Source organism: Cucurbita moschata, unplaced genomic scaffold, assembly GCF_002738365.1.
Source record: "Cucurbita moschata cultivar Rifu unplaced genomic scaffold, Cmos_1.0 Cmo_Scf00009, whole genome shotgun sequence".
NCBI classification, from domain to species: Eukaryota; Viridiplantae; Streptophyta; class Magnoliopsida; order Cucurbitales; family Cucurbitaceae; genus Cucurbita; species Cucurbita moschata.
This window is the reverse complement of record NW_019268525.1, coordinates 4,642,353-4,653,293: the sequence shown is the minus strand read 5'-3', so window position 1 is coordinate 4,653,293 and position 10,941 is coordinate 4,642,353. Positions and strand designations below refer to the sequence as shown.

At 34.0% G+C, this 10,941-nt stretch overlaps 1 protein-coding gene across 1 annotated transcript; it reads left to right on the top strand.

The window, feature by feature from the left end:
• Positions 1-1,847: 1,847 nt before the first annotated feature.
• Positions 1,848-7,359, top strand: LOC111447650 (nucleobase-ascorbate transporter 11). Its single transcript, XM_023086923.1, has 10 exons — positions 1,848-2,848; positions 3,229-3,326; positions 3,469-3,639; positions 3,817-3,917; positions 4,417-4,552; positions 4,767-4,817; positions 5,770-6,057; positions 6,196-6,430; positions 6,529-6,809; positions 6,932-7,359. The coding sequence occupies exons 1-10, from the start codon at positions 2,131-2,133 to the stop codon at positions 7,151-7,153; spliced, it is 2,301 nt and encodes a 766-aa protein (XP_022942691.1). The 5' UTR covers positions 1,848-2,130; the 3' UTR covers positions 7,154-7,359.
• The last annotated feature ends 3,582 nt before the right edge of the window (positions 7,360-10,941 follow it).

Below are 10,941 nucleotides of genomic sequence, written 5' to 3'. Positions count from 1 at the left end.
TTTTTTTTTTTTTTTTTTTTTTTTTTTTTTTTTTTTTTTTTTTATAGCTTCCTTTCCTTCTCTCTTATTTAAGGCCTTAACAGAGGCGGAGCTACTAGGGCCTTGGGAGGCTGCAGCTCGCCCTGAACTTCTGAATAAATTACTCTTTAGTATTATTAGTAATACGCTCCACCTCGCTCCTTGCGTGTTTGTGTTCGAGCCTTCATCAGTTCAGAATTTTCACTGTATTACTTCTTTCTTTTTCTTTTTATATATATATATATATATATATCTCTGTTTATAAGATGTCATTTTTATTGGTTTAGAAATATATATATAGAAAACTATTCTTTTCCTCTAAAGAAATTAATTTAGACTTTTTAAGTTCTAATACAAATTTAAACTTCTACAAATATTTACAATTCAGAAATATAAAACAATAACAAATATGCAATATTATATTTTTGTATTAATTCTTCTTCAAAATTGACTTTTTTTTCCTTTTTCTTTTTCGGGATATTATTTAAAGCGGAGTGCTAAAACTGGATGAGTTTGTGACATATTTTTTTCAATAAAATAATGTTCCTTTTTTTTTTGGGGTCATTTTTTTAAGAAATAATATTGATCGGTTCATTTATCTATTTAATTTTTTTTTGTATATTGTTAAAAAAATTAATTTATTCCTAACATCCAAATTATATAAAATTATAAGCCAGACAGTAACATCAAAAAAAAAAAAAACTATTAAAGTTGGATAAATCTGTCAGATGTTATGAATAAAAAACACTTGTTAAAAAAATTTGTTGAGCATTTTTGAGTTGTTTAAAAGGGGTATCATTTGCAGTTTTTCATCATTTTCTTAAGTGACAATTTTGGTTATTTTAAAATGCTTCTTTCTCATTTTAACTTCTGGGCCTATTACTCAAATATTATTCTAAACCTCAAATCCCAAAATATTTAGATATAAGATCTTAACATTTCAAAAAATAAAAATAAAAAGTATAAATATATAATTGAAAATGGGAGGTGAAAGAATTAAGTTATAATCAACATTTTTTTATTCATGGCGGAAGATGTTAAAATTTTATGAATTTTAAATATTCTTTTTTTTTTTTTGAAGGAATATCATTTAGTTCAATCCATTTTATAGAGAGGAAATACATCTAATTATATTATATTGCACACTTGTTCAACACTAATTAATCTGTTTATGAGAATTTATACTACACAAAGAGATAGGCTTTGAGATAAATTTAGGAGGTGAAAAGACTGTGACCTCATATAAGCTCATTAGAGCCAAACATTAGAATGTTCTTGTGATAGATTGCCTATGAACCATTCTTATTTGTAGGATTCTTATTTGTTTAACGTTGTTCAATTCATCCCGTATTATTTTACAAGTCTTGATCTAATTAATGTTGAGAGTAAAAACAAAAAGTTTATATTCTTTTTTTCCTTGAAAATTTATTCTAGTTTATTTGTATAACTAATTTTATATAAAAACTCTTAAAATTTGACCATTTTTTTTAAATAAAAAAAAAACAATTAAAGTAAATTCACTACCAAGCAAGTTGGTAAATGGGAGGAGCATTGGAGAAACTTGAATTGCAAGACTCCTCCACCACACCCATCAAAAGTAACACCACTCAAGGACTTCAAACTCAGATTTAAACAAAATAGTTCTGTTCTAAAGGACGAAGAAAAAGGAACCAACTGTTCTTCGCTTTCACACTTGAAAGAACGTCAAGTAATTTCTAAGTGGCCCAAGGATCCAACTCCAATCCATTGATAGCAACTTTTGGGCGGTAATCCAATTTAATCACAACGCAAATCCATTCAAGTGGATAAAAGATGCCTCAAGCTAAAGGTTTGGACCTCACTCACTTCCCTTTCTCTCTACACTCACTCTCTTTGCCGTTCTAGAAATTCATATCACAATAATGTCACTCACCTTCTATAACCTTTTTTTTCCATCCCCCACATTAGTCCTTATCTTCCTTTGCTTTTACTCTTTCTTTCCGAAACTGTTCACTGTTTTCAGTTTGTTCTGATGAGGAGTAAAGGGTGATTGGGATACCGAGCTTCAACTCTGGGGGTTTTGTGATTACATTTTTTTGAAAAAAAGGGGAACCCATTTTAGCAAGAACTCAGATGGAATCTGGGTCGACTGCAATGGACAAAGTAGAAACGGGAAAACGTGGCGCCAAGCTTGGTTCGATGGTCTCAAATGCGCCAATGGTCGATCGGTTTGTGCCCAGAGCTGATCACAATCCGAGGGACCTAAGATCTTGGGCCAAGAGGACTGGTTTTGTCTCTTCGTTTTCTGGGGAAACAACCAGTATTGTTGGGGAGAAGAATGAGAGTGCTAGATTTGATTTGGAGAAGGGTCTCGAACGGAGAGGCGGTGGGTCTTCACCCAAAATTGAGATCGACCCAATTCTGGGTCGGACCCGACATAACAGGGAGATTGAAGTGGAACCAGTTACAGGGAGTGGGAAAGAAGAAATGAGGACTGAAAGTGAAGGGGTGTTAAGGTTCAGGGATGGAGCAGTGAGGGGTGAAGAAAGGAGACGGATAGGGCTTGAACATGTGATGGGAGGAGCTAAAGAGGATGAAAGAGAAATGACGAATGGTAAAGGAAGAGAGAAAGGGGATGGGGCTATGAATAGGAACAGTGATGGGGATGTTCATGGAAACGGCCATGGGAGGGCCTCTGTGGTTACTCCTGCAACTGAACCTAAAAGGGAAGATGATAGAGATGAAAGAAATGAGAATATCAATGTGAATGGAGATGAAGGGGAAGCTACTGAAGGAGGATGGCTAAGACCTTCAGGAATGAAACTTGGACCAACTGAAAATCCGGGCTACGGTTAGCGTGCTTGAATCTCTTACAAATTTCGTATATTGTTTTCTTTCTTAAATTAGTTTGTTGATTTTCACCATAATTAGTGCATCATAATGAATTTATTGGCATAATATTAGGCGACTACATTCGAATGTAAACATTTAAATATAAGGATGAAGGTGTGCTTGATCCTTGGCTCTGCAGTCCATACAAACCATGCGTAAGATCATGGAATCATAATTAGCTTGTGCTACTGCCTAGTAACCAGTTCATGTTTGTCGGTGACATAATTATGATCATGGAAGCATATTGTTCTATCATCTATGTCTTCCTTACAAGTCCTCTTGCTATGTTTCACCATATAGCTGTAGCTTTTCCTTATGTTTGCTCGACTGTTTTTGCAGTTCCATTAATGTATTATGGACTTCAGCATTATTTGTCGTTGGTTGGGTCAGTTGTTTTCATACCCCTGATCATTGTACCTGCTATGGGTGGAACGGATGTAAGCATCTTTTTTATGTCATTTTTGGTTCTAACTGAAAATGTTGAGGAAGAGACAGGACACCAAGTTTTTTTTTTTCCAACTTTTAATGAAGTCAGAATGTGCGTGTGTGCTCAATCATGTGTTCTTTCCAAAATGACAGAAAGATACAGCTACAGTAATTTCAACTCTACTACTGGTTTCGGGAATCACAACAATCCTTCACTCCTGCTTTGGTACCCGACTACCATTAGTTCAAGGAAGCTCATTTGTGTTCTTGGCTCCAGCATTGATTATCATGAATGCTCAGGAGTACCGCAATCTTACGGAACATGTAAGCTCCCAGAACTGAATTTGGTCCTGTTTACTTAAAGATCGCTCATCTGTTCCAAACATGTTAAATTGAAGGCTGTTATGAAGTTCTTGGATAGTGATGTGGAATTTGGTCCTCTGTAATGTTTTTCTTTCACTTTTCTTTTATAGTTAAAGATGTGGTTTTCTTTTGTTGCAGAAATTCAGGCATATAATGAGAGAACTGCAGGGAGCAATAATTATTAGTTCAATATTTCAAAGCATTTTGGGATTCAGTGGTTTAATGACCCTTTTCCTTAGGTATTATTGCAAATTGTTTCGATATGGTGTAGGGCATCATTTCCATTATCACTGATCCATCACTTTCCTTATGTTATGAAGCATATCTTTTCAGCATCACTTACCCAACGATTTTCCTTAGTAAGTTTGAAGATTGTTTTTAATGAGCCAAGGTAATTGCAGCATGTGTTAAATTAGTCTCTACCTCCCTATCTTCGAAGTGATAGATAGATACCGAATTTCAATTTTAGATAAGTATTTCTAACCTATCATAATCTGGAAAATTAGTCGAACGTGAAGGAATACTAGGTATCTCTAAAGAACTCGAGACCGAATTTGATTAACGATGATGATAATCTCATCATTTTTTATTGTTTATGTTTTTCTGATGTCATGTGTTACACTGCAAGACTTCTACGAAGCCTTGATTCTAAGCTCCTGCCTCCTAATATATGCAAATGCTATACAATTTTGTTACATCACTGAGCAAAGAATTTTCTTCAATTCTCATAATCTGCAGGTTGATAAACCCAATTGTGGTTGCACCCACGGTTGCTGCTGTAGGTTTAGCATTTTTCAGCTATGGCTTTCCACAAGCTGGTAATTGTGTGGAGATCAGCGTCCCGCAGATAGTTTTGCTTCTTATATTTACCCTGGTAAGTGTTAAAACTTAAGCAATTACCAACCATTCTACTTGTCTGTTGCTAAAAGTTCAGATCTGAGCAATTTGTTCACCGGTTGCAAAATTATACGAAGTAACTCATCAAGATTTTAGCATTACCGAACAGTTTACATGTTTCTAGTGACTAACATGTTAAAAATGTCACTGAAATTGTTCATAAAAGTAATTGCTTGTATTTGCATTTGCAGTACCTCCGAGGAGTATCCGTACTTGGCCATCGTGTATTCAGAGTTTATGCGGTATGTATATCTTATCTTTTGAGGAATGGTGACTTGCAACAAGTTCCTCGGATTAGTCTACCTTATTATTAGTATTATTCATAAGAAATTGCTGAGATTTGTGGTTTTTCTTCAGCTCTGTGTTTCTAAAGTTACTTTATTATTAGATTTAATTATTCAGTTTCAAGTCTTAAGTTTCTACGCATTTACTGTTCATCTTTTTTTTTTTTTTTTTTTATTGTTTTTAAGTTTTTTAGTTGTTAGATCTCAAATAAGGGGCAAAAATTAAATTTAGTTGTTTTTAATTTCTTTTTAAGTTTTAAGTCTTATGTTTCTACGCATTTACGGTCGGTCCGTGCCCCTCTGCCCTATGCCTTGTCTATGTGATTAAAATATACAGTTTCTTATAAAGTAAGGGGCCAAAATCAGTTTATATCCCTAAACGTTGGAGGGTGTTTCAATAAAAGTCGTATCACTTTGACCCTAAACTTTCATAAATGTATCAATTTACACCATCTCTCGTAAAACATTAGTTTACCGTGAGCGGACTTATAGTTATATCAATTAAACTAGTAAATTTTCACAAGTGAACGAATTTAGACCGTCCATTTCAAATAATTGACGATTTTCAGATAGAAGGCCTAGAATTTTAAGAAGTCTATACGTGTGTAAGAATTGATGTACGAATGATTTTCAAATTGATTCACACTTCAGGGGCTTAGTTGATAGAATTATAAGATTGCACAATGTAAACTAATGTTTTCCAAATTGAGTCTAATGTAGGGTGTAAATTGATACACTTCGAAAGTTGAGGGCTTAAATTGATACAATTATGAGTTCAGAGTTATACAACTCCCACAATTTAGGATTTTTTATGATTTTTCCCTCTAACAGCTTTTTGTTATAAAGTATGATACATTGGAGTTAATGTTTTTCCATACACTGATCTTAAGTTCTTCTTTCCGGATGATAGGTTCCTCTTAGTGTCATGATTATATGGGCCTACGCATTCTTTTTGACTACTGGTGGAGCATATGATTTCTCAGGCTGCAGCCCAGATATTCCTAGTTCAAATATCTTAGTGGATGCGTGTAGAAGGCACGTATATACCATGAAACATTGCAGAACTGATGTTTCAAGTGCATGGAGAACTGCAGCATGGGTTCGAATTCCTTACCCTCTGCAGTGGGGTGTGCCAATCTTTCATATAAAAACTTCTATTATCATGATCATGGTTTCTCTGGTTTCATCAGTGGACTCTGTAAGTACACTCAAAGCAAATATCTATCCCTGTCTTTGATTCCCAAGTCTTTATATCTATCCCTGATCATTGTAAAGAACAGATATATTTTGGAACACTGCACTCAGGCATCTGATCCAGAAAAATGCTCCTTTTCAGGTTGGTACTTATCACACTGTGGCTTTACGTGTTGCTTCAAAGCCACCAACTCCAGGAATTGTTAGCAGAGGAATTGCTTTGGAAGGTTTCTGCAGTATCTTGGCTGGACTGTGGGGTACAGGTTCTGGATCAACAACGTTAACAGAAAATGTACATACGATTCATGTAACAAAAGTGGCGAATCGAAGGGCCTTGGAAATCGGAGCAGTTTTCTTGATATTTATCTCATTCATAGGTAAACTGTCCATCATATCACAGGAAACCAATCAATAATAGGATTTCCTATGCCTGTTCTTTGACGAGGACACCAACAAGTTTTTCATGTTTTTGTAGGTAAAGTTGGTGCTGTTCTTGCCTCCATACCACTGGCATTGGCGGCTTCAGTCCTCTGTTTTACATGGGCTCTAATCGTTGCATTGGGGCTCTCAACACTACAGTATAGTCAAACTGCGAGTATCAGAAACATGACGATAGTCGGCGTCTCGTTGTTCCTTGGCTTGTCAATCCCTGCCTATTTTCAGCAGTTCCAATCTGAAATTAGCTTGATTTTACCAAGTTACTTGGTTCCCTATGCTGCAGCTTCTAATGGACCAACCCATACAGGAAACAAACAAGTGAGTCACTACTATTGATGTCCCTAGCAGTTTCTACATCACAGCTTGACATCAATTTCCTCTTTATCTGGCTGTTCTCTGTTGCTTTTTTTCCACTGATCCAGCTGTGTGATATCTTGCAGTTTGACTTTGTATTCAATGGCATCATGTCCTTGAACATGGTCGTGACATTTTTTATAGCGCTCATTCTCGATAACACGGTTCCAGGCAGTCGACAAGAGCGAGGAGTGTATATATGGTCACACGTTGATGACATTAAGAATGATCCATCTCTGGTAGCAACTTACTCCCTTCCAAAAAGGTTTTTGAGGTTGTTTTGCTGGTCAAAGTGTTTGTGTTTATGAAAATGGTGTATCTCAATGCAAGCTCGGTCTTCTGGTTGATGTTTTAGCATGTCGTGGTGAAGGTTAGATATGACAATACATACGTAGGTTTTATAGGTTCACAAGATTTGAAAATTCGGTGTAGTGTATCAACCACTATTGTTAAAACATGGATGGTTCATTGTTTAATTAGTTATAATATTCTTTTCCGTGATTATGTTATTCTATATCACCAAGGAACAGAATATGGAGTCAACTAGCTCACCAATTTGAACATACCTCGTTAATTTTTTTGTAGTACATAAAGAGGCACTTGGGACCAATTTTAAAGTTGGATCTTTAAAACATGAATAGTGGTGATATCCTTCAAACATGTTGGATGAGAATACTCGAAGAACAATTCGAACGTGATTTTTTTTTATAGATCTAGACATTTAGATCACTGAAAACGATCGGAGGGACGTTTTATAGGCTTAAGAATATTGATTTTAGTTAGATCGAAGCTGTCTGATGATTCTTCTATACATTGTTTATTATGGTTTAGGGGATCATTTTGAATAAATGTTGTAAATGGGGCGAAGGGAGCCTGAGAGAGAAAATGCTTGGAAACGCATGTGCATGTTTCAGTTACGTGTGGACAATCATACACATGTGCTTAAACCCCAACTTATCGATCATTTAGGCCCAATTCTAGATAGGTATGGGCTTAAACCCCAACTTATCGATCATTTAGGCCCAATTCTAGATAGGTATGGGCTTAAACCCCAACTTATAGCGCTTGGTTCCTGTCCAAGTTGTACGGATATGAAGAAAGGATCTGTTACCAGGGTTACTCCAAATATTCTAGACTTTCATTATGCCCAAGTAATATGTGTAACCAATTTTGTATAGAATGAAATATATTTATTGATCATAAATATAATATATGTTTATATAGCTTTTTCCTAATTCTGTTGGATTAAAAATTATGTATAAAAAAAATATTTTATTTTTAGTTTTCATAGTCAAATTAGGTCGAAGCTTCACTCGACTATAATAAGATTAAGAGTATAACTTGGGAGTGATTTTAACCCAACTCTTGTCGTATTAGAAAATATTTTAAAGCATATTTTTAATTATTCAAAAGTTATGCTATTTATCAATCAAATTTTTTTAATGAATTATTTTATAAATATTAAAAAAAAAACTTAGAAGTTAGAAATATATCCAAATGAGAAACAATAATTTAAGGGCTTTCTATGAATATATATATATATGTATAATAGTTGAATAATATTATTATTTAAAAAGAATATAAAAGGAGAGAGAGATAGAAAAGGACAGAGAGAGAGAGAGAGAGAGAGAGAGAGAGAGAGAGAGGAGGAGGAGGAAAAGGCAAAGTTTTTAAGATTTTAAGACAATTATTAAAATGAAATGCGTCAGAGAGGGCGGAAATGGGAAGGAGTGCACGTGCGTCACCGAATCCTTCGAGATAAATTTGAAATTTTAAAGATGCAACGCACGTGCCTTGAGTCAAAGGTCAAAAGTTCCTGATTTATTATTTATTTATTATTGTTGTTGTCGCACGCGTCGTCCATATGCCCCTAATTACACCCTACTAAACCCTTGCCCTAATCCCCCTCTCCTTTCTTTTTTTCCCTATTTTATTTTTTCTATTTTCTTAATCATTCTTCCATTTCATAATTATTTCCTAATTCTCTTTTTATCTTTATAATTAATACACTGCTAATAATTTCAATCATCACACCAGAGATCAAAACAAAATCCAAGTCTATAAATATACCCATAGAAAAATGACGATTAAATATAATTATGATCCACCACTTTATACTATACATCTTATACATTATTTTCTAAATATAGAATAAAGTTAGGGGATGAAGCTACACGTCAGCTCAATTATGATTTAGAGAGGGTAGATGATGGGAGCATGTTACTTTGAAAGTATACGACCACGTGTAATCCAGGTGGCAGGATATATTTATATTTATATATTTAAATATAGCAGGTAGGACTGAAGATTGAGGGATTTGGTTTGGTGTGGCGATGTGCGAGAGAGAGACGTGGATGAGTTACGAAACAAAAGATGATATTTTTAATTTATTTTGTACAAACCTTACTTACAAAGGGAGGAGGTTCACATTCCTTTTGTCTGCTTACACCACGTGTTATATCAAACCTCACATGCACCAACTTGGATTCTTTCTTTTTTTTTTCTTTTTTTTTTTCATTTTTTAACAGTTGAGAACACCTAAAGGCGATTCGGCATTATAAGGTTTACTTTTAGATTAAGGTTGTTCATACCATTTTAATAACAAATAGTCATTAAAAATTGCCCCCACAAACCAAAATGTCTACTTCCATAACTACTCCTCCTTTCATAAAATATGTGAAATCTATTTGATTTGACTACGACAACAACTAGCTCAAACCAGTTTATGCCTACAAATTGTGTGAACAAGAAAGAAGATGGGCATATGTCGTATACACAAATAGAGGACTGTCTTTGAACATTGAATAGGTTCAAATGATTTTGTGTTTGTAGATCGTCAAAAAAGGCAACTAAGCCAGCACCGTGGTGCCCTCAAATCATGCATATCCAACTAGTGTAAGCGCCATAATTTCCTCCCTTCTCATCAGCAAACACAGCCCGGCATGTCTACAATTTTTTTGCCTACGTATTATATACTTCCACACGTCACAAGTAGATTGGATTTATTTTATCAATTCTCATAAATGATACATGAAGGTTCAGCGCTATTGTTCTTCTTCTTCTTCAGAGTTTAGATTCAATGTTTGTTTATGTTGGTCCTTATCATCGATTATATTGTTATGATTGTGTGTTTGGACAAACTCATACGTATTTTAACCAATCTCATGAGCCTATTATATTAATTGTCAGAAATATATAGGATATTAAATCTTAGGTCGGTACATACAATGGGGTGAATTCATTTTATTTAACCTTTTTATGCTTTTTCCTAACCCATGGTCCTCACTAGGTTAACCCATCATTAGATAGATAGGCACTAGGGAGTCAACTCTTTTATTTTTTTCACAACCATAGTTAATCACTTGGTTAACCCAGGATGGTTATTGTAAAAAAATTATAGAAAACAAGCACAAAAAACTAAACAGGGCATTGTGTGACTTCCGGACACATTAAAACCACCTGTGGAAAAATAGTTTGGAAAAGTCGAAATCAATGAAAAACATAAATTAAAATATTTAAAGTAAGTTAGAGACAAAAATAATAACAAAAGATGGAGAGAAAGGGTTCATGATTTTTTGTCATGTCATATATGTAGTAGTGTCTTAAGTTAGAGATTAAACCTAAGATTTGACATAGAATATTCTATTAGAAACCTAGAATATTCGGTTAGGAATTTAGAATATTCGGTTAGAAACCATGATTCTAAACAATGATATGATATTATTCACTTTAAACCTAAGTTCTCTTAGTTTTGCTTTTGGTTTATCTATAATACTTCATATCAATAGAGATACATTGCATACTTATAAACTCATGTTCGTCTCTTGATTAATAAATGTAGGATTCTCTCTCAACAATCCTCAACGTATTCAAATTCGATGAAAGAGCTGAAATAAGAAAATTAATGACCCACCAGACCATATACTATTGCTACGGAATGAAACTATCAGGTAATAACTCTTCAAAAGATTAATTAAAAACTTATCATTTTAACTCAAATAAAAGTAAAAGTAAAAAAAAAGTAGATATATAAATGAATTAAAAAAAAAAAAAAAAAAAAAAAAAAAAAAAAAAAAAAAAAAAAAAAAAAAAAAAA